Source organism: Marmota marmota, unplaced genomic scaffold (assembly GCF_001458135.2).
Source record: "Marmota marmota marmota unplaced genomic scaffold, marMar, whole genome shotgun sequence".
In the NCBI taxonomy this organism is placed as follows: Eukaryota; Metazoa; Chordata; class Mammalia; order Rodentia; family Sciuridae; genus Marmota; species Marmota marmota.
The window spans coordinates 73,395,815-73,418,749 of NW_026000026.1; the positions used below are offsets into that span (position 1 = coordinate 73,395,815).

The 22,935-nt window shown below is 36.9% G+C and overlaps 2 protein-coding genes and 1 non-coding gene across 3 annotated transcripts in view; 2 read left to right on the forward strand and 1 right to left on the reverse strand.

Annotated features, from left to right (window-relative positions):
* Positions 1 to 22,935, forward strand: part of Ndfip1 (Nedd4 family interacting protein 1) — a 29,922-nt gene that overhangs the window by 4,719 nt on the left and 2,268 nt on the right. The window contains exons 3-7 of the mRNA XM_015498946.1: positions 2,875 to 3,005; positions 7,201 to 7,288; positions 8,217 to 8,341; positions 12,441 to 12,507; positions 15,893 to 15,998. Coding sequence (XP_015354432.1) covers positions 2,875 to 3,005; positions 7,201 to 7,288; positions 8,217 to 8,341; positions 12,441 to 12,507; positions 15,893 to 15,996 — 515 coding nt within the window. The 3' untranslated portion in view covers positions 15,997 to 15,998. The remainder of the gene's footprint in view (positions 1 to 2,874; positions 3,006 to 7,200; positions 7,289 to 8,216; positions 8,342 to 12,440; positions 12,508 to 15,892; positions 15,999 to 22,935) is intronic.
* On the reverse strand, positions 12,228 to 12,300 carry Trnaa-ugc. Its single transcript has one exon. It is a non-coding gene; the product is annotated as a tRNA-Ala (tRNA).
* On the forward strand, positions 18,890 to 20,357 carry LOC107142237 (10 kDa heat shock protein, mitochondrial-like). The gene has a single exon (XM_048811716.1). It carries the CDS (start codon positions 19,657 to 19,659, stop codon positions 19,951 to 19,953), a length of 297 nt encoding a protein of 98 aa, XP_048667673.1. The 5' UTR covers positions 18,890 to 19,656; the 3' UTR covers positions 19,954 to 20,357.

A 22,935-nucleotide genomic window follows, 5' to 3' on the forward strand; every position in this document is an offset into this window, starting at 1 on the left:
CCTTGAACTTGCTATCCTCCTGCCTCAGCCTCCTTAGTTGCTGGGATTACAGACATGTGCTACCACAACCAGCCTACATTTTCTTTTAAAAGTTTTATTATTTTGCTTCTCACATTAAGATCTGCATTCCATCTGCAGTTGATTTTTCTATATAGTATAAAGTAATGTGCAAGATTAATTTTGTTCTAGTTTGGACATCTATTTGGCTTCAGCACTGTTTTTGAAAAGACCATCTTTCTCCACTCTTCTGTAGTATTACCATTGTTCTAATTCAGGTGACCATATTTGTGTAGATCTCTTTATGCCTCACTATTGTGTTCTTGATTTATTTATCCTTGAGTATCCTGTTGTTTTATAAATTTGATGTCTGATTATGGGTCCCTCAGCTTTAATTTTTTTTTTATTTTTTATTTTTTTGTTACTGGGGATTGAACCCAGGGTCTTGTGCATGCTTAGCAAGTGTTCTGAGCCACAGTGTCAGCCCTGTGCACCCATTCAATTATTATTATTATTTTTTTTTAATACCAACTCCTTTAATGTTTTACTTTGGAGATCGGGTTTGCTAAGTTGCCCAGACCAGCCTCGAACTTGATGATCCTCCTGCCTCAGCCTCCAGAGTAGCTTGACTTACAGGTTTGAGCCACTGTACTGGGTTCCTTCAGTTTTTTAGCTTTTCATAATTGCTTTGACTATTCTTGACCTTTTATATTTCCATGTATATATTTTTTTCAATTTATTTTTTTTTAGGTAGATACAATATCTTTATTTTTTATTTTTTTTATGTGATATTGGGGATCGAATCTAGCACTCCACGCATGACAGGCGAGCATGCTACTGCTTGAGCCACATCCCCAGCCTCCATGTATATTTTAGAATCAGGTTGTCAGTTTCCATAAAATGGACAAAACAAAAGCCCTGCTAGAATTTTAGTTCATATTACACTGTATTTGTGGATCAGTTTGAAGAGAATTAACATCTTTATATATAATGTTGTCTTCGAGTTTATGAACATGATTTATTTATTAAGACCTTTAACTTCTTTCCATATTTTGTAGGTTTCATTGTAGAAGGTCCTGCAAGTTTTTATTCTATTTATTTTTAGGTGTTTGATATCTATTGGTGCTATTGTAAATGATTTCATTTTCCATTTGTTGCTGGTATATACAAATATGATTCATGTTTTATATTAACTGTATATCCAGAGACTTTGCTAAATTCTCATATTTTAATAGTTTATAGATAATTTTGGATATTCTACATATGCAGTAATGTCATCTGTAATTGACAGATTTTTTTTTTTTAATTTTTAAATCTTTTTTTTTCTTTTTCTTGTCATATTGTACCAGCCTAGGACTTTTAAGAAATGTTTAGTTAGAAGAGGTAATAGTGCATAATTTTGTTTCATTCTCTAATCTTAGGAAAGAAAACTTTTAATAATTTATCATTAACTATGATGTTCACACTTTTTTTTTTTTGGTAGAGATTTGTGACCAGATTAATGAAGTTTTTTTTTTTTCTTGTTTTACTAAGTGTTTTATGGATGAATTTTATCGAATACCTTTTATGCCTATGTCATGATAGTAGAATATTTTTCCTTTTTTATTAATGATGTGCATTATGTTGATTCACCATTATAGTAATAGATTACAGTAAAATTTTGAAAGTTAATTATAATTAAATTAAAAATGTTTAAAACTTGATGAATGGTAATATTTTTTCAAATTTTTAAATTTTTTGGAAGAATTATGTAGAAATTTAATCCACTTACAGCTATATATTTTCTGCTTGTATTGGATCTTTCATAATAGAGGTCAATGAGAATGGAGGTGCAGTGTTAAAAAGAGGAAATGAAAATTTTAATAGAGATAAGTAATTGTTCTGTTACTGAATTAGTTAGCTTAATTAAGCATACCGAAGGAAATAATATGTGGTAAAAAATCATGTGAAAGAGTTAAAGTACCAAAATAAGAAATGAATTTTAAGCTTTGGCTTTTTTTTCTTTCCAGTTGATTTACTCGTTGTTAATAGGAGGAAACCACAATACAGATTTATATATACACATGTGAAGTATTTTTAGCTGAACTGTTTTCCTTATTCTACTATTAAACTTACGTGCCTTTTGAGAACCTACACGATGGCGTTCTCAAATAGTGTTTGAAAAGCAGTTGGAGGGGCTAGGGATGTGGCTCAAGCGGTAGTGCGCTCTCCTGGCATGCATGCGGCCGGGGTTCGATCCTCAGCACCACATACAAACAAAGATGTTGTGTCCACCGAAAACTAAAAAATAAATATTAAAAAATTCTCTCTCTCTTAAAAAAAAAAAAAAGCAGTTGGAAATAAGGGTCCAAAGTGAGTCTAGATTTCAAATAACTGAGAATTGAATAAATTTAAAAATCATCCGTAGTCTCTTACATTCTTTTTTTTTTGGTACTGGGGATTAAACCCAGAGGCACTCTACCACTGAGCCATATCCCCAGCCCTTTTTATATTTTATTTAAAGATAGGGTCTTGCTAAGTTTCTTAGAACCTCACTAAGTTGCTGAGGCTGGCTTTGAACCCTCCATCCTCCAGCCTCCTGAGCTGCTGGGATTATAGGTGTGCACCGCTGCACCCAGCTCTTAACATTCATTTCTAAAAGTCTTGGGTTTTTTTTGTTTTGTTTTTTTGTTTTTTTGCAGTACTGGAGATTGAACTCAGGGCCTCAGGCTTACTGGTCAAGCGCTCTACCACCCAGCCTTACATGTATTTCTTGATTCAGTTATTCTATATGTATCTTAGGAAAAGAATGGATTTTATTTGCCACAATTAATGGAAATCCTTTTATTCCTTTAGTTCAGCGACTCATCAGACAATGTGACTTTTTTTTTCCTGCAGCCTATTTTGACTACAAAGATGAATCTGGGTTTCCAAAGCCCCCATCTTATAACGTGGCTACAACGCTGCCCAGTTATGATGAGGCTGAAAGAACCAAGGCTGAAGCTACCATCCCTTTGGTCCCTGGAAGAGTAAGTGTAGTTTGCCATTCTGACACATGATGGACTGTTTTATGGGAATTGTTATTTTCATTATCCAATTTTGTTATTCCTTGGGATAGTATTGATTAGTAAAAGTATAGCTAATTTTAAACAAGTACGTTTTCTTTTGGGATAATAAATATTTCTTCCTGAAAAATAATAAGTTATAGAAGTATGAATGGGCAGATAATCAATCACTACAAAAGTCAGCTTATTTTTTCTGTCTCTAAAACTGCTGCCACAGCTTTCTTAAGTCTCTGAGGGTGATTGAAACATCTTGGAGCAGGAGCTGATTTAGGAAACACTCCGACTGCCTTGATTCTGCACAATTAATAGATTGGTGTTAGGTAGGTAGTAGCTAGGGAGGTCTATAGAAAGAAGAAATATGTGCAAGTTCATAGAATTGAACTTCCTCTAGTAGTCCAGATAATACCATTTGTGGGGGTATAATGAGTTCAGATCTCATCTAGCCTGATGTTGATTCATGAGAATGAGATGAGATAAGCCAGCAGAGATTTTAGGGTACTCTTGGCTCTTGATGTTTTTGTAAGCAGTATACATATAGTTTCATAAATATTCATGCAGGTCAAGATCATGCATGTAGAACCTTGGGCCTCATATTAGGAAAGTTGGGGCAATCAGGGTTTCAGGGTCTAGGCCTGGCAAGAAACTGGAGGGAGTGGTAAAATAAGAAGAGAAGTCCAGCTAGGCATAGTGGTGCACACTTTTAACACTAACTACTTGGGAAGCTGAGGCAGGAGGACTGTAAGTTAGAGGCCAGCCTCAACAACTTAGCAAAACTCTGGCTGGGGGTAGGGGTGGGGTGGGGTGGGGTGGACACCCGGACAGCTGAAGGTTGAAGCTCAGTGGTACAGCACCCAGTGTGTTCAATCTCTAGTAGTGGAGGAGGGGCAGAGAAAGAAGTTCCCCTGACTTTAGGATAGTGGGCTGTTTATAGGCTGTGCCTGCTATAAGGAGTGGAGCTCCTAAAACCACTGCTTGAAAGAAATAGTTTATAAGCCCAGTAAAAGCTGATCCTACATGATAAATGCATTCAGATCTTGTTGGTGCTAAGGAAAAACTTAAGAACCCTTGTGGAGTTTATTGTCTAAACACAAAAAACAGTCCTGACCTGCCGTATTTACTGGAAGCAAAAAATGTGTTTGGTACTGTGCTTGGTGCTTTTATATATTTTGTATATTGTTTTCAACCCTCAAATAACCTCTCAAAGTAGATAGTATATTATCTTCATTGTATTGATGTAAAAATTTAGGTCCAAAGAGATGAACTAACTTGCCTGAAGTCATTTGGCTAATAAGTAGCAGAAGTGAAAGTCAACCCTAGATATTCTAGACTCCAGAGTCCTTCCTAGTATGTTCAGTGTACTCTACAAACCTGTTGGAATAGATGGTAACTAGAGCACTCTGGAGATGATTAATACCATTTGTGGGGGTATAATGCTAGACTGAGGCATTTAAAATTTGTATCTGGCTCATCTGGAGTCCGCTTCAGAATTCTTTTATTTGAAAAGTATGCATAGTTAAGAGCTTTTTTTGGGGGGTGGGGTATAATATTGGGGATTGAACCCAGGGCCTCACACATGCTAGGAAAGCACTCTATCACTGAATTACACCCCCACCCCCTTATTGGAGACTGGATATCTCTCCCAGGCTGTCCTTGAACTTGGAATCCTCTTGCCTTATTCTTCCTAGTAGCTGGTATTATAGGCATGTACCTCTATACCCAGCCTAAGAGTTTCTTAATGCTGTCTTATTCAGGAGATACGCATAGATCACTTTTTTGTATAAGGTGCTACATATTCTGTAGTGGATGAGTAAAGAGCTTTGTATATATTAGGATACAGAGCTTAAAATCCAGCTAGGTTAAAAGGCCCACAGATATTCATATCTACTCTGAGATGAGCAATGAGCATCAAGAATTGACTTTTTACTAGGTTATCATGGCGAAAGATGGGATTTGTAGTAGGCCCAGAGTTTTGATGAATTAAGAGCATTCCAGAGGGAAAAAGCCCAGAAAGCAGATGTAAATTTAACCCAGTATAAGGGGCAGTTTTGTGGATGTAGTCATTGGGTTTTTCATGAGCAAGGACCTTCTAAAGGGAAATAGAAAGATGTGACCAGAGCTCTCATTTGTATGATCCTTGGAATGCTAGACTGAGGCATTTAAATTTTGTATCTGGCTCATGTGGAGTCCTTTCAAATCAGGAGTATTGAAGGAATAGTCTAATATTTTGGAAACATTAATCTGGCAACTATTTATGGGAGAAATCATGACAGAAAAGATCCCAAGGACAGGAAGAACATTTAGAAAGCATATACAGAATAAGTTACTTCATGTATTTTTGGTGTATAACTTTGAGTAGCTATGCAAAAAACAGTTTGTTTCTGCCAGTCTTGTGTACCTGTAATTCCAGCTACTCAGGAGTCTTAGGCAGGAGGATCATGAGTTCTAAGTCAGCCTGGATTTAGTGAGATCCTGTCTCAAAATAAAATTTAAAAGGCTGGGGACGAGCTGGGTGTAATGATGCATAATCCCAGTGACTCTGGAGGCTGGAGCAGGAGGAATGCAAGTTTGAGGCCAGTCCCAGCAATTTACTGACCCTGAGTAACTTTGTGAGACTGTTTCAAAATAAAAAGAGCTAAGGAAGTAGCTCAGCGGTAAAGTGCCCCTGGGTTTAATTCCCAATACCCTTCCACTCTCCTTTAAAAAAAAAAAAAAAAAAAAGACCAAGATCTTATTCTGCTAATATTAACTTAGATATTTAATATTTTTGAAAAATTTGTTTTAAGCTAGGCATTGTGGTACATGTCTATAACCATAGTGACTAGGAAGCCTGAGGCAAGAGTATCTCAAATTCAAGGCCAATCTAGGCAACTAGGTGCAAGACCCTGTTTCAAAATAAAAAATTAATAAGGGTTGTGGGTGTAGCTTAGTGATAGAGTACCTCTGGGTTCAGTTCATGGCACCACCAAAAAAACAAAACACAACTGTAAAACAAACATTCTTATAAAGATTTAAAATGATAGGGGAAGTGTGTTCAGTTAGAAAAAACAGCGGCCACTGACACTTCCCTTTCTTTAGTTCCCTTCTCCAGGGTAACCACCAGTAACAGTTTGGTATAGATGTTCCTCTCCAGACCCTTTTCTGTGTAGGACAAGTTTTGATTTTTTTTTTTTTTTTAAATTTTAGTGTCTTTCTTGATCTATGTAGAGCTTGTTACTTTCAGTTTTAAGTTATACTCAATTACCTTTAAATATCTCAGTACATACCTACATCAGTTGAAAAGATAAGCCACATAAGTTGGTGTTGGTCAAGATCATGTTCCTTTTAAATCTGCAATATTGTGTTTTCAAGTTAGAATAGAAAAGATCCTGTATGCAAGTAAGACTATAGGTGAATTTGTTTCAGACTTATATACCAACACAAACAAATGCTTATGGACAAGTTGAGCAGTGGGCAGCTCTAGAGACTCTTCATGTATCATGCTGTCTTCCTCCTATCCCCTTAGTATGGTCCTAGATTACTATTATATTATAGGCCCTAAACAGGCCCTTGATTACTGATTTTCTAGAATTTAAGTCAAATGTGTAAACAATTTTTTAAGATAATTTTGAAAAAGAAAATAGTTCTTTGTGAACTTTAAAAAATATTTTTTCCCACTTTACCACTGAACTACATTCCCAGCCTTTTATATTTTTTGAGACAGGGTTGCATTAAGTTGGTGAGGGTCTTATTAAATTGCTGAGGCTGACCTTGAACTTTCAAACCTTCTTCCTCAGCCTTCCAAATTGCTGGGATTACAGGTAGGCATCACTGCGCCTGCCTGTGAACTTTTAAATTATTATTATTATTATTATTTTTTACATTTGAATTAGATGGGATATAATTTCTCATTTTGAACTTTTAAATTATTAAAATATATTGTTAAAAGACTTTCCACTGGGGCTGGGTGTGCAGCTAAGTGATATAGTGTGTCCTTAGCAGGCAGGAGGTCCTGGTTTCATTCCCAGCACCAGTGGGGGGAAAAAAGAATTTGGGTTATAAAATGAAAAATTTATTTAGAAAACCATGGAGATTAACAAAAAGATTTATTTCAACTCTAATTATATCTTTTACTTTATGATGCAAAATGAAATTATTCATTTACCTTTTTCTTTTCAATTAGGATGAAGATTTTGTGGGCCGGGATGATTTTGATGATGCTGACCAGCTGAGGATAGGAAATGATGGGATTTTCATGTTAACTTTTTTCAGTAAGTATATACACACAGCAGAGTCACTTCTTACAAACCAGGGTGCTTTGGATTAATATGTAGAAAATATAATTAAAGCAGTTATGGGAGGGCTGCATTTTTACATGAGCTAAGCTTCATTTTCCAAGTCCACAGAGTCTCTTTACATTATTCCTACTCACACCTAATCTGTAGAGTAGGAATTAAATGCCCTTGTCTGATAAATTGTCTTCTATAAGCGTCTATTTTTTGATAAGTCAAAATCAACCTGATTTTTTCCCTTTGATATTATTGTTCATTTATCTTTTCATGAGTCTCATTTAGAATGAGCAACTATTTTTTTTCCTCTCTCTATTAAAAACAAAGAAAATGCAATGTTTTTAGAGGTAATGTTATATAAACTGTTAGAATTCACAGCAGGATGAGTAACATGAATCAGATTATTTGGGGGCACCAATTTAATGGCCAAGGTATTTATTTATTTATTTAAATATTTATTTATGTATCTTTAGATTTTTAGGTGGATACATTAGTTTGTTTTTATATGGTGCCGAGGATCGAACCCAGTGCCTCATGCATACTAGGCGAGCACTCTACCACTGAGCCACCACCCCAGCCCCAAGCATTTATTTTATTTGATGAAGTATATAACATACAGTGAAGAGCACAGGTCGTGCGTATGCAGTTTTGGTGACTGTTAAGGCATTTTGGGCATGAATAGAAATAAACATAATAGTATAAAATGATATTCAAAGAAGATTTTTTTTTATTGCTTTTAGGAGAAGACAAGAGGATGGTTGTTTGGGAGAGGTGGGGTAAGGGTTGTGAAGGCCAGGCTGTCTTTTATCCTTGGGAAAGTCACCGAAGCAGAGGCAGATGTAAAGGGCATTCCTGCTTCTTCTCCAGTAAGACCTGGTTGGCATTTTTTTTTCCCCTTCTCCTTTTTCAGTGGCATTCCTCTTCAACTGGATTGGGTTTTTCCTGTCTTTTTGCCTGACCACCTCAGCTGCAGGAAGGTATGGGGCCATCTCAGGATTTGGTCTCTCTCTAATTAAGTGGATCCTGATTGTCAGGGTAAGTTGTACAACAGGAAAGATAGATCCTCCAGAGAGACAATAATCAGAATTATTTTGAATGTTTGACTTTTTTCATTTGCATTTTCGAAGTTATCTCAACATTTAAAATTATACTAATCTTTGTTTCTGGTTTTATAATGTAGTTGAACCAAAATCAGTTGCAAGTGGTTCCTGCATCCAATTTTTGTAGTTAAATCTAATGAATATTGGTTTATTCTACCGGTTGTTCACCAGCTGCTTTCTTTGTTTTTATTTATTTATTTTTCATGGTGCTGAAGATTGAATGTAGGCTTCATGCATGCTAGGCAAGCACTTTACCACTGAGCTACACCCTAGCTCTGCCTTCTTGTTTTTAATACTTAAGGTAATGTGTATGTACAATCCAAAATTAGTTATTTGTATAATAAAAAGGATATCACTTCTTTGGTGTTTCATCAAAAACAGGCATTCCTCTCATTAATTCTTCTGAATTGTTAATCTTAATTTCTTCTTCTTCTCTCTGTTTGTTTTCCTTCCTTCTGGGATTGGTTAGGCCAAAATATTTGTGGAGACAACAATATTTAACAATATTGATCCATTAGGGATCAAATTAGAGAGATGTGTGTTCCTTCAGTGATTTGGGAGTTGCCAGTTAAAATCATATGAAGTTATTTAAAGTTATAAAACATCCCAACTTTTAAAATATTCTCTGATTTCCGTTAAGTTTATTATTGTTGTTGTCTTCCTTATAGAGCAAATCAATTTACTCATTGTAAGTTTGCATACTTAAATACTCAGTTCTTCAAAGTAGTTCCATTTTATTTATTCTGGAACACTTTTAGCATTTTTAGGTTTCCAGAATCCCTTAAGAATCTGATAAAAAACAGGAGCTTTCCCCCTAGGCAGCTAATGTACATTCATCTAAAACTTCGGCTTTAAGTTAAGAACTTAGGCCACAAAGAAGTTTTCATTCCTTCTCTAAATCTTGTTATACTTTATTAATAAGTAAAATACTATATCATAGGCCTCCCTTATTTTCAGTTTTGCTTTCCATGGTTTCAGTTCCCTGTGATCAATCCAAGTCTGAAAATATTAAATGGAAAATTTTAGAAATAAACAATTTGTTCATTCTGAATTGCATGCCATCCTGAACAGTGTGATGAAATGAAACATCCTACTGAAGACCTGAAGGATTGTTCTGCTGGTGTACTCATGTGGAATAAACTTCCCACTGTAGTCACTTAGTAGCCATCTCAGTTATCAGATTATCAGGTTATCAAAACCCTTGGGTCCAGGTCATCCTTATTTTACTTAATAATGGCCCCAAAGTATAATTCATAATTTGGATATGTCAAAAAGAAGCCATAAAGTGCTTTCTTTTTGTGAAAAGGTCAGTTCTTGATAACAAATGGGCAAGAATCATAGACTGGGGTTCCTCTTCCTTTCTCCCTTCCTCCCTTCTTCCTCTTCCTCCTCTTCCTTTTTCTTCCTTTCTTTTTGGCAGTACTGAGGATTGAACCCAGGGCCTTTTAATGTTAGGCAAGTTCTCTACCACTGAGCTACATCCCCAACACTTTTTTATTTTATTTTTGAGACAGGATCTCACTAAGATGCCCAGCCTGGCCTCAGACTTGCAATCTTCCTGTCTCTCTGGGATTACAGGAGTATACCCCCACACCTAGCTATTTACTGAAGTTTCTAAGATTTATAATACAATATGATATTTTGAGAGCAAAACCAAGCTCACATAACTTTTTTCACAGTATATTAAAATTGTTTTAATATTAGTTATTGTTAATCTCTTCCTGTGCCTAATTTATAAATTAAACCTTATTGGAGGTAGGTACGTATAGGAAAAAAAACATTTTATACGTAGGGTTTGGCACTATCTGCAGTTTCAAGCATCCACTGGGGGGTCTTGAAAGTCATTCTGTATGGACGGGTGGGGGATTGCTATGTATGAATTCTCAAACTACAGTAAATTCTTTGATATCAAAACCTCCAAACAAAACAAATAGAATTAGTTACTAATCTTTCTTTGAAACTAAATTTTTGACTGATTTTTAACTGATTCAAATGATCAGCTTAAATCAGTTAGGATCCTTTTTGAATGTGAATAACTGAAAACCCAGCTCCAAGTGGCTTAGAAAATCAGAAAAACAATGGAGAAAGTTTATTTTCCATGAAAATGAGTCCTGACATGGAGGTTAGTTAAATCAGTAGTTCATGAACATCATGAGGGAGAGCTGATATTTAGCATGTTGCTATCATTCTCACTAAAGATGGCAGTTTCAGATACTACATTGAAACACAACGGCACTCAGCAGGAGAAAGGGAGTTACAGGTGGTTTCTCCATTTGTAATGGAGTCATGTCCTGATAAACTTATTTTGTAAGTTGAAAATATTATTAAGTAAAAAAATGTATTTGATAACACCTAACCTACCAAATGTAGAGTAGCATCAGAGTATACAGTAGAGTGCCAGTTTCCCCTCATGATTACATGGCTGACTGAGAGCTGTGGTTCACTGCTGCTGCCCAACAGAGAATGTTGCATGTGACTAGTGCAGGAAAAGAGCAGTACTTTGAAGTATGGTTTCTACTGAATTCTTATTGCTTTCACACATCTTAAAATTGAAAATTTTTAAGTTGAAAAATCTTGTTGGCCTATCTGTATTTCTTGTTGTTGGTAGTTTTTTCCCCATTCTTCTGTAAGAGCAAGTAAGCGTTTTCAGAAATCCTGAATTTCTGTTGGCCAGAATGACACCCTGTGTTAATTTCTAAACCAGTTACTAGCAAAAGCATAGGATTAACCAAGGTGAAGGCAAGGCTGGAGGAGTAGGAACAAAACTGGGCCTTGTAGAAAAGAGGCAATATTAGGAAAACAATTAGTTTTAGCACTGCATAAATCAAGTAAAACTCTCATTGAAGCATGTTTTAAGAAGGGCAAATACTGTGTTGGGGGGAGTATTTTTTAAAAATCAAATTTTTATATACTTTAAAAACAAGGGAGGTGGTCGGGCGAAGGGGCGCACGCCTGTAATCCCAGCAGCTTGGGAGGTTCGCAAGTTCAAAGCCAGCCCCTCAGAGAAAGTGAGGCACTAAGCAACTCAGTGAAACCCTGTCTCTAAATAAAATACAAAATAGGGTTGGGGATGTGGCTTAGTGGTCCACTGCCCCTGAGTTCAATCCCTGGTACTGTTAAACTGATACCAAGACCCTCAAATAACTCTCAGACCACACATTGCCATTCCAGTTAAGCTTTTATTGCTGGCCAGTGGCAGACACTCTACTCTCTAAAAGCAAGATGGTCAGAGTAACGTGCCCACCTTCAGCTGGCCTCATATTTAAGCCAAAAAACCACAAAAGGGATGTTTGGAGGTTTAGCCAATGTAAGCAAGCAAGTACAGAAGCTGAATTGGGCAGTTAACGAGACAATGCAATGGGTACATTGGTATTTCCCACAGGACTTTCCAGATTGGCATAGCAGCAAGCAAGCAGAAAGGAAGTGGGTCAAAATGACCTTAATTGAGTGTAAGAGAATGGTTACTAACGTCTAGACAATCAATCTCTGACAAGGGACATTGCCCAAGAAAGATGGAAAGCAAAGAAAACAATTTTATATTGTATAAGAATTGCTAGGTAACTATTAATGGGTACAGAGGTGGGGCTTTCCCACAGGAGAAGCATTTCTTACATGATATGGAGTCTCAGGATCAAATGAAGTCTGTTTGGTCATTGCACATCCTGGCCCATAATAATACGAAACAAAAAACAAAAACAAGGAGGCCATAAAACTAAAGCTATAAAAGGACTGCTTTTCATGAAAGGAAATAGATTTACATTTATCAGATCATTTCAAATCAGTAACACATTAACATACTTCAACTTGCCTTTTTTTTTGTGGGGGAGTGCTAGGGATTGAACCCAGGGCTTTGTGCACGCAAGGCAAACACTCTACCAACTGAGCTACATCCCCTCAACTTGCACTTTCTAAACTTTTATAAGGGCTAAATGTCAGCAGTGGTTTAACAAATGCCTTGTATATTATGCGCCATTAAATTACTGGGTAAAATTGTATTTGTTAAGCTGATATAAAGTGTTTTCCTTATTTTTTAGTTTTCCACCTATTTCCCTGGATACTTTGATGGTCAGTACTGGCTCTGGTGGGTGTTCCTGGTTTTAGGTAAGCACTTCTAATATAAGAAAAGGAGAGAAAAATTTATGTTAAATTTTACAAGTAAAATTACTTTTAGTAAACCATCATCTCACTTATTACATAGCAATATAATAATTATCCATTAAAAGTATAATTTTGAAAATGTTTCTTTCTTAAAGATTAGGCTGTTGTCACCATCAGAGTAATGTGCATGTTAATGATGAGTCTGTAGTGGTTTTTCTTAACCCATTTATGGATACTTCTTCCCCATTTGATCAGTAGGGCATTATTCATGAGAAGACTGGATAATCTGTGGAGTTTCCTCCCTGTTATTGCCACAAAGTGTTCACAAACTCAGCCGTGTATTAAACTCCTGAGTGTATGTAGTTCATTTTTGGTTAGATCTCAGTAGACAACAGAAATGGATAGCCTTATTAGACATAACTTCTGAAATGACTGTTATTGGTTTTCTAGAATTCTTTAGTTTACCATTTAAGAATTATTTTATAGTGGGGAGGAAACTTTAAAAAAAAAAATCCAGGTAGTTCAGACTATTAGTTTTTGTTGTTGGTGGTGGTGGTATATGTGTGTGTGTGTGTGTGTGTGTGTGTGTGTATGTGTGTGTGTGTGTTTTATGTGTATAGTGCTAGGGATTAAACCCAGGGCCTTGTGCATGTAAGGCAAGCACTGCACCCATGGAGCTACATCCTCAGCCCAGATTATCAGTTTTAAGATTTTATTTTTTTACTCTAAATATTTCCTTTAGAAGTAAAAAAAAAAAAAAAGACTAAGCAAACAAATAGACAAGCCCACTGGGTGAATTGTTTTAATGTGGCTTCTTCATTATTCATAAATAAAATGTATGTGATACAGTAAGAGAGGCCATCATAACTGTTGTTACATCTTAGAAGCAAGAGCTGGGCTGTTTGCAGCTGTTTGATGTGATTGCCACGTTCCCCATTGGTGACACCATTTTCTCCTACCTCCAGGTTTGGGCCCTCTTGTTGCCTCTGTATTAAAGATTCTTGGTGGTATTCTGCTCATGGACCTGGCACAACCTAGTGACTATACCCAATAGGTGCTTAATAGGTTTAATAGATTCAGGACGTGCTTTGCTTAGTTTGACAGAGTCATGTGTTGCTGACCCTAAATTTTACATAGAAAATACAAGTCATTTATCACTTTATTCCCTGTCCTTTTCTGCAAGCAGCATCATTCACTGTGCTGTTGGTCATTGGAATTCCAGTAATTGAAGAGAGAGAAAGTGATTTTTTTTCCCCTCCATTGATTACTGAGAAGTTTAATAATAAAAATTACCAATAAGACAATAACTTAGGGAGAATAATTCTTTGATTTGCTTATTCTCTAAATTGTATTTTCAAAAGAAAGCCTGACTAAGCCTAAAGTTAAATCGAATCCTGAATGAACCAAAGCAGAGTTTTTAAGTATGTGTGCAGACTGGTTGATTGCAGCATAAATTATTTAAAGAAATTTAATGGATAGATTTTCTTTTTATATAAAAGTTTCATGGAAGATGGATTTATGATACTTTATCATTGATCATTCCTGCTGTGTACTGTTTTCTTATATGCAAAACATATTAAGACATTGGTTATACTTATATGCTTTTGCACCCAATGTTTTGGTCATTTTTGGAACTTTTATCGAGAAGAACTTGTTTTATGGAGTTTCTTCTGCAAGGGACTTGGCATGGGTCTCAGACTGGAAGCTCATGAACTACATCTAGCCTGTGGTTGTGGTTTGTTTCAACTCTTTGTTTTGTTTGTTTATTTTTGCAATACTGGGAAATAAACCCAGGGGGCACTCTACCACTGAGATATATCCCCAGCTCTTTTTAAAATTTTTTTATTTTGAGACAGGGACTTACTGAGCTACTCAGGCTGGCCTTGAACTTGCAGTCTTTCTGCCTCAGCCTCCTGAGTTGCTGGGATTATGTTACTATGTCCAGCTATACCACAGTTTGTTTTTTTTTCCTTGTAGTTGTCAACATTTAAAAATCAAAATTTTTCATAGAAATCATCCATGAGTTTTTTGTTTGTTTTGTTTTACTTTTCTTAAAAGTTGGCCAGCAAAACTGGTCTATATTCTCATCCCACACAGCACCCTTTGGTTGGATCTGAGCTGATTCGTAGCTATCCCTTCCATACACAGGTCACATGCTCTCCCTTTTAGAACGACTCTGCCTCCCCCCTCGCCCATCCCAGCATTTGGAAGGGTAACCCTTAATTTACTGTTGTGTGCTTTTTTTAAAAAAAATATTTTTTTAGATGTTGGACCTTTATTCATTTATATGCAGTGCTGAGAATCAAACCTAGTACCTCATACATGCTAGGCAAGTGCTCTACCACTGAGCCACAACTCCAACCCTACTGTGTGCTTTTGATGCCAAACAGAATCGTATTCACTGAGCCCAGCCACTACAACTCTTGCTTATTGCCCAAATCATTTCTCCTGAGTACAAAGTTTTCCACCTCTGAGTATACTTAAACATGTGTCCAAAAGAAAGTGATGGACTAATAAAAAAGAGGGAGGAGGGAACAGGTGAAAGGGTAGTGACTGCTAATGGGCACAGGGTTTGGGGGAGTAAGAAACATGTTTTAAAATTAGATTGTGGTTATGGTTATACAAGTCAGTAAGTAAACTGGAGCCCAGCTTACTGTATACAGTAAACTTTATGTATCTTTCAATAGCAGTGTTTAAAATGTACTCAAAACTCAGGGACCATCTCCGAAGGAGAGTCAGGAGTGTATGGTTTCCATTGGAGGGGTAGCATCACCTCCCCACAAACCATTTCAAGAAGTGCAGACTTCTGTAAATGAGTAGACTCTGGTATAGTCATAAAAACAAACAAACAAACAAAAACAGCATTAATGAGAGTAGAGAAAGAAGAGCTTAATAGCAGAGAATATGAGAAATGCTGTAATAGGTGGAGGCATTCTGACATCTAGTGGACAGCTTTATGTACTGTCATCAACAACAAAAAAATCTCAAGAAAGTTTAGAATATTTTTTACCTGAGAAAAACTCTGTTCTAACTTCTCCCTGTTTTGGAACTTATTATCTTGGATTTCTTTCTTTCTTTTTTTTTTTTTTAACTCAGTAGATAGTGAGGCCTTCAAATATAAATGTCTGGCCTCATCTTTTCTTTTTCCTTTTTAGACCTATTAGATTCTCAATATGCAAAATAGACTCTTGGCTCATGAGATTATGCCTTCTCATTGATGAATGGATAATTTGGTATAAAAAAATCTTTTGGAGATTCTGGAAATTGCTCATGCTTTAATATCCTTTAGCAGAAAAATGACAAAGAATTGCTATCAAGAGGGATATTTCTGGGATGGGGACTTAACATGGAAATTATAAATTCACTTGACTTTTCTTTTTTAAATTAGGCTTTCTCCTGTTTCTCAGAGGATTTATCAATTATGCAAAAGTCCGGAAGATGCCAGAAACTTTCTCAAATCTCCCCAGGACCAGAGTTCTCTTTATTTATTAAAGGTATGAGGGCGGGGTGGGGTGGGGGTGGGGATGGTGTTGGGGAGGTTGTGTTCTTATCCCAGTGTAATCACGCTACATTGAAGATTTCTATTCAGTTTTAGAGTAAGTGTTGGTGGTAGGGGGTAAATAGAAGGTAAGGAAGGCACAGTCCCTGTCTTTTTGTAGTTTCTACTTTATTAAGGGGTGGTCTACAAAAGAACATTGATAAGGGCAAGTGAGCAAACTGCCATAGGAGAAAACATCATCTCATGCTTTAATTATACCAAGGAAGGAATGGTCTTAATGCTGTCATCAGGAAGCTTCATTGCTTGATTGAATCCCACATCCTCTTAGTGTTGTTCCAGTTCCAGAGGACAGCATTCAGAGGGAACCCTTCATGCCTAATCACTCTTCTCTAATCATGTAGAGTCCCTAAGGCCAGAGGAGGAGGAGAGACTATAAGAGTACTTTAGGAATTCCATTTGCCTGGGCTACTAATAAGCTCAACAAGGCTTTTCTTTCTCTCTCTCTCTCTTTCTCTCTCTCTCTCTCTCCACTGGGGATGAGACCCAGGGGTGTTTTACCACTGAGCTATGTCCCCAGTCCTTTTAATTTTTTTTTTTTATTTTGAAACAGGCTCTCTCTAAGTTGCTGAGGGTCTCATTAAGTTGCTGAAGCTGGCTTTGTTCTTGTGATCTTTCTGCCTCGGCCTCCGTAGTCGTTGGGATTACAAGCATGTGCCACTATGCCCAACAGGCTTATATCTTACAACTTCCCTGGTGCCTTCTTTCGCATCACACCCATATATTATCACTGTTTTGGTGAGGAGAGTCAAACCCACGGAAGGAAGGGGAGAAAGGACCTTTCTCCTGGCTTAGAACAGGAGGACTAAGCCCTGCCAAAGCTCTTTGATTCACACATGGTTTTCCCAAGAGGCTGACTCCATCTTACAGCGGTAGACAGACAGAGCTACCTAAAGGAAGAGATAGGGAACCTTGGGAAAAGAATATACCAGATAAAGCTCTCTGGTAAGACAATCTAGGCCCTCGTGACTCTATTCCTTGGGTTTTTGGGAGCTGTGTGGATGATAAGAGAGGAATGTTGAGTACCACTCAGAGGTCAGTACACAAGGTTTACAACAATATGTGTGTAGCAGTAGTGACAAATGTTAAATGACAGAGTTTTAGCAAGTGGAAATTTGGATAGCGTGGGAACGAATTTCAGAGTCACTTAAGGCAGAGTACAGAGCAGAAATAGAGGCAGGGACCCAGAGGCTTGGGAGGCTGAGGCAGGAGGATCGAGAGTTCAAAGCCAGTCTCCGTGAAAAAGCAAGGCACTAAGCAACTCAGTGAGACCCTGTCTCTAAATAAAATACACAATAGGGCTGGGGATGTGGCTCAGTGATCCAGTGCCCCTGAGTTCAATCCCCAGTGCCACACACCCCTGCCAAAAAAAAGAAAAGAAATAGAGGCAAGGAAATACAAATGACAGCAGCTCAATGGGAACATAAAGGAGTATAAAGAGTTGAGACTAGAAAACAGGTTCAATCAGTGTTCTTAACGATCTTGAGTATTAAGCCCATTTTCAACTGATATAGTTCAGTTGGTAGAGTGCTTGCCTCACATGCACAAAGGGAAGCATCAAGTTCATAGAGCTGCCCTTTAACCTACTGACATGTTAACTGGGTGCAAGCTAAGCCCATGAGAACATGAGTTTGTATTTGCTGTCTGGTATCATAGTTTATGTAGGTAATGATGTACTAAGAGTGGGTTTCTCAGTTTTAAAGGCTTATGGTGGTCTCAGGTATATGGTGTAAGCTTCAAGAAAATTAAGTACTGTATTTAATTTGCCAGGTTATGAGGCAGTGTTAAAAGCTTTTAAGCAAGAGAATAATATGATTATACCTTCTTGAATATAACAAAAATTTTTTTCAAGCGTGATATAATCTTACCATTATAAAGTTTTCCATGTGTCAGATACTGTATTAAACATTTTACGTGTAGAATTAAATATACGTACGTAAGTAACAGATGGCTTAAACTGTGTTAAAGTTATTTCTCCAAGGGATTATGTACTTTGTGTTTATTTTTTTTAAAGGGACAATCTTAATATTACATGTTTAAAAATGTGTAGCATGTTATGAATTTGATTATGGTCACAAAATCTGGACATGGATTAACACTGGCTTGGGCCCTAAGGCCTGTGGTGTGTCTTTGTGTCTAGGACATTCTAACTTTAAGAGGCCTATCAGATGTTCTGTGCTGTTTTATTCAATTACTGTTGTCATCTTTCATCTACATATCTGATTATAATATTCAGTTAGCCTTGGGGTTAATTCTCACATAGCAAAGATCAAAAGTTAATGCATTTACAGGGTTCTTTACAAACAGGGCTGAAATCACCACAAATTTCCCCTAAAACATTGCTGTGCAAAAGATCCAGAGGGGATAGATTTCTCTCTTCTTTTAAACAATGAATTCTGTAGGCAGCAGTGAATTTCTCAGTGGACTGACATCACCCCTCTGTTCTCTACGTTCTTCAGCTGGATAAAAATTTGAATCTTTAATAGGGGCATGCATTTAATCTTGCTTTTTATCTATAACAAATAGCATAGAAAGCCTGAAATAGTCAGATTTCCTAGATTGTTAGGGACTTTAATGAAAATTTTTTTATTTTCTAAAAATTTGAAATGTTTTATGAGTGTTCTAAATTTAAAACAATACATCTAGCTAGGCATGGTGAACACATCTGTAATCCCAGCAACTCCAGAGGCTGAGGAAGTTAAGATGGGAGGATAGCAAGTTTGAGGCCAGCCTCAGAAATTTAGTGAGGCCCTATCTCAAAATTTTAAAAAGTAAAAAGAGCTGGGGAGGGGCTGAGGATATAGCTCAGTTGGTAGAGTGCTTGCCTCACATGCACAAGGCCCTGGGTTCAGTCCCCAGCACCATTAAAAAAAGAGCTGGGGATATAGCCCCTTGGGGCTATAAAATAAATAATTAAATAATAAATGAATGAATGAATAAAAATAAAAGTCTTTAGGGTTATGATATGAAGCGGGCAGTCCTTGATAATAATGCTGTGAGAACTGTTGAGGAGCTTGTTTGAAATCAGGACTGTTGACAGTGCTTCAGCTCTGGGGAAATAGGTCAGTGGCACAGCATACTTGCCTAGCATATACAAGGCCCTGAGTTCAATGCCTAGCACTGCAAGAAAAAAAATTTATGTATAGTAAATTCATATCCCCCAGTAGAGGGCATGATAGCATTTGTTTACTTTTTCTGCCCAGCATTGACATCCTAGTTGATTTGAAAATCATTCTTAACATACTTAGAGGATTCAAAACTTCAAAGTAAGAGTTTTGGGGACTTAAAGTAGCGTTTAGAATTCTAATGATGTTCTTATTAATTCTCAGGATCTCCAGAGGGAGCCTGAAAAGCCATAACATACCATGGGATTGAATGTCCTTTGTCCATTGAAGGGGATGGATAAGAACTTTCCATTCAGATCCAAATGCATATAGCTTTCTTTCTCTAGTTCAGAGTAAATTTAGTTAGAAGATGTACTGGAAACCCATCAAGTGAAAAAGCTTTTCTTTTATTGACTCCTGCTTTCTTTGATGGTACTATCACTTGTTAAAAGCTAACCAAGAGTGAAGTCCGAGCTGCGATGGTGCAGAGTCATGGCTGGACAAGTATTTAGAAAGTTTCTTCCACTTTTTGACAGAGTATTGGTTGAAAGGAGTGCAGCTGAAACTGTAACCAAAGAAGGCATTATGCTTCCAGAAAAATTTCAAGGAAAAGTTTTGCAAGCACCAGTAGTAGCTGTGGGATCAGGCTCTAAAGGAAAGAGTAGAGAGATTCAGCTAGTTAGCGTGAAGGTTGGAGGTAAAGTTCTCCCAAAGTATGGAGGCACCAAAGTAATTCTAGATGACAAGGATTATTTCTTATTTAGAGATGGAGACATTCTTGGAAAGTAGGTAGACTGAAACGAATCTCTGTGGAAATGGCGTCCTATGAAGCTGCCCACTCCACTCAAGCTCTGAAATCTTTCATCATGTAAATAATTTCCATGTCTCTTTTATAATAAACTGATAATCTAATAGCATCCACTATCTCAAAAATTTAGTTTCTCTGTACTTGTGTAAACATTTCCAAATAAAATGTGTAAATGGAAAAAAAAAAAGCTAACTATAGCCAGGCGCTGTGGCACATGCTATAATCCCAGTGACTGGGGAAGCTGAGATAGGAGGATCACAAGTTCAAAGTCAGCTTCAGCCATTTAGTGAGGCTCTAAGCAATTTAGTGAGAACCTGTCTCAAAATATAAAGGGCTGGGGATGTGGCTCAGTGGTTAAGCACCTCTAGCTTCAATACCTGGTATCCCCACCCCTCAAGAAAAAAGAAAAAAAAAAAAAAAAAGCTAACTATAGGCTTTCTTTTTGTCAGAAAGACCACAGAAAGGAAATTTAAAATTTTAAAAATAATCATAGCAGAAAAATAACACACCTTCCACACTGTATTAAGATTCAGCATTTTACTAGAGGAGAGTAGAGTAGTGACTTTTCAGTTTTGGCTACCCAAAATAAAAAACCAACCTGGAAATGATCCCCCAGAGACCAAAGCAGATGTTACAAAAGCCTATTGACACTCATGTAGTCCTGTCAAGTACCCCATTAGAGCCCATGGAGGCTCTGGAAGGCCGGCAGGGAAGGTACATTAATTACCTCAGTTTAACTGGTTTCCCACTTGATAACAAAAACCAGAAGAAACTGCTAAAGGTGGACACAGTGTCATCTACTGTGTGACTGAGAGGAAGCAAATGTTCCTTATTGTTGTTCAAAAAGAAGCATACCTTTTAAAAACATCTTTACTTGATATGGTAAAAAATAAAAATTACTCACACTTATTTACTCTGTTCAGGGCTGGGGATGTAGCTCAGTGGTAGAGCTCTTACCTAGGATGCAGAGACCTCCCTGAGTTTGATCCCTAGCACTGTTTAAAAAATAAAAAATAAATGTACTATGTTCACTGAAAAGTACATTTTTATGGACCACTACCTTCTCTGATGCTGCCAGGTAAATGAGGCATACGCTACAGTAACTATAAGGTAGTAACTTAGTTGATTATATCTAACACTGTTTGTGTTGTACCAAAAGCACGTGTACATATGAAGTATAATGTATTTAGAAGTCTTTTGAAATAGAAGGAAAATTGTCTTTAAGCCCTGGCATTAATGAGCTAGGGCCCTTTTGTAAGTGATTCCTTTATCTTGGTAAGCTATACCTGAGGGAACAAATATTTTAATTTTTTCTATATGATAGCACACACTTCACCTCTTCCAGTTCCTTTAATACCTCTCATTTTATTAAAGGAATTTCTTCTCAAGGTAAAGTTTGATTTAATGGACTCTTGTTTTGAGTGGCAAGACAGTGCCAATGGTGTTTACAGTGGATTTTCTATTTTTAAAAATTCACAAACATACGTAAGAACTGGTTTGGTTGTCTTCCTTCTTCAGTTAAATGATGTATAGGCTTTTGGATCCCTTTTGTTTCCAAAGTGGTCAGATCATAATTTAGTATAATGATATCCACAGTCTTCAAGATCTGTTTGTCCTTCAGCTCATGTAGTCCACCAGTGTTTATGTGATACTGCTAGTCAAGTGGATGTGAACATGCCTCTGGGTCTTAGACAGCAGTGCCTTTTAGAAGAATCTTTCATTTGGAGTTTGTACGGTTATTGAGATTACCTATGGTAACCTATCTAGGTCCTCTTTAGGGATGTTTTTGTTTATTTTGGTGTGTGGTGTTGGGGATAAATTTAAGTACTTGAACTTGCTAGGAAGGTAGGTATTCTACCACTGAGCCACAGCCCCAACACTTTATTAATTTTTTAAGACAGGGTCTCACTAAATTGCCCAAACTGCCTTGAGCTTGTGATCCTCTTGCCTTGGCCTTCCCAGTAGCTGGATTATAGGCATGAGCCACTGCTCCCAGCCTCTTAGGGATTTTAAATGATTGTTGAGTGTCAGGCTTTATCTTTGCATGAGTTAAAGTGGTTTAACAGTTGAGGCTATTGATGAAGTAGCATGAACTAACAAATGTTGCCTGTACTCTATCATAATGTTCTTGCAAACTAGTGTTTTGACCTAAGAGGCATTGTTTCATTAGTTTTCATCATTAATCAAAATGGATAAAACAGAAATCACTTTGGTTTGTAATGAGTCTGGCCTTGTTACAAAAGCCTCCATTTGGTAACAGTCTGCCAATTTTCTTTTTTCTTCTTGGTTTTTATAGTTCCTTATAATTCCTTGTCTCTCTGATGTCTCTGTATATTCTGAGATCTTCAAATCTTTTATGTCTCTTAATCTAAATAACAGTTGCTCTTGTAGTCAGTATCATTGGTTTACTGAATATTAACTGAATTTGGAGTTTGGAAAAATGTTGATGGTTTTTAAAAGCTATGTTAATTTCCTCCAGTATTGTACCTTGTCTGCATTTGGACAGCCTTTTAAAGATGTATCCAATAATCTAAGCAAAATATTTTAAAAAGTGCCTGGGGTGGAGTTCCTGTGGCTTTTATAGTAACATGGAGAGAGAAAGGTAAACTAAAGGCCTGTGTATGAGCCCATCCAATTGTCAGTTGATCCCATTAAGTTGTCACTTGGTTCTGGGTACTAGAAGTGGTTTCTCAATAAATGTTTATTAAATTAATCAATGTTATCTCTTTAGTGTTTTGTCTTTTAGCATTAAAATAGGGAGTAACTGGTAGTTTTTCCCAAGTTATTTCCATGAGAATCAGAACAATTTGCTATGCCAGTATGGAATTGCCTCAAAGTATTAAATTAAAACGGGCATTTAACAAAATGTATAAACAGGATGGGGATATTGCTCAATGGTAGAGTGCTTGCCCAGCATGAGCAAGGCCCTGAGTTCAAACCCCAATACCACCAAAAAAGGTGAG

Excerpts from the sequence above, each read along its gene's own strand:
- LOC107142237 (XM_048811716.1), top strand. The coding sequence starts at position 19,657 with ATGGCTGGACAAGTATTTAGAAAGTTTCTTCCACTTTTTGACAGAGTA.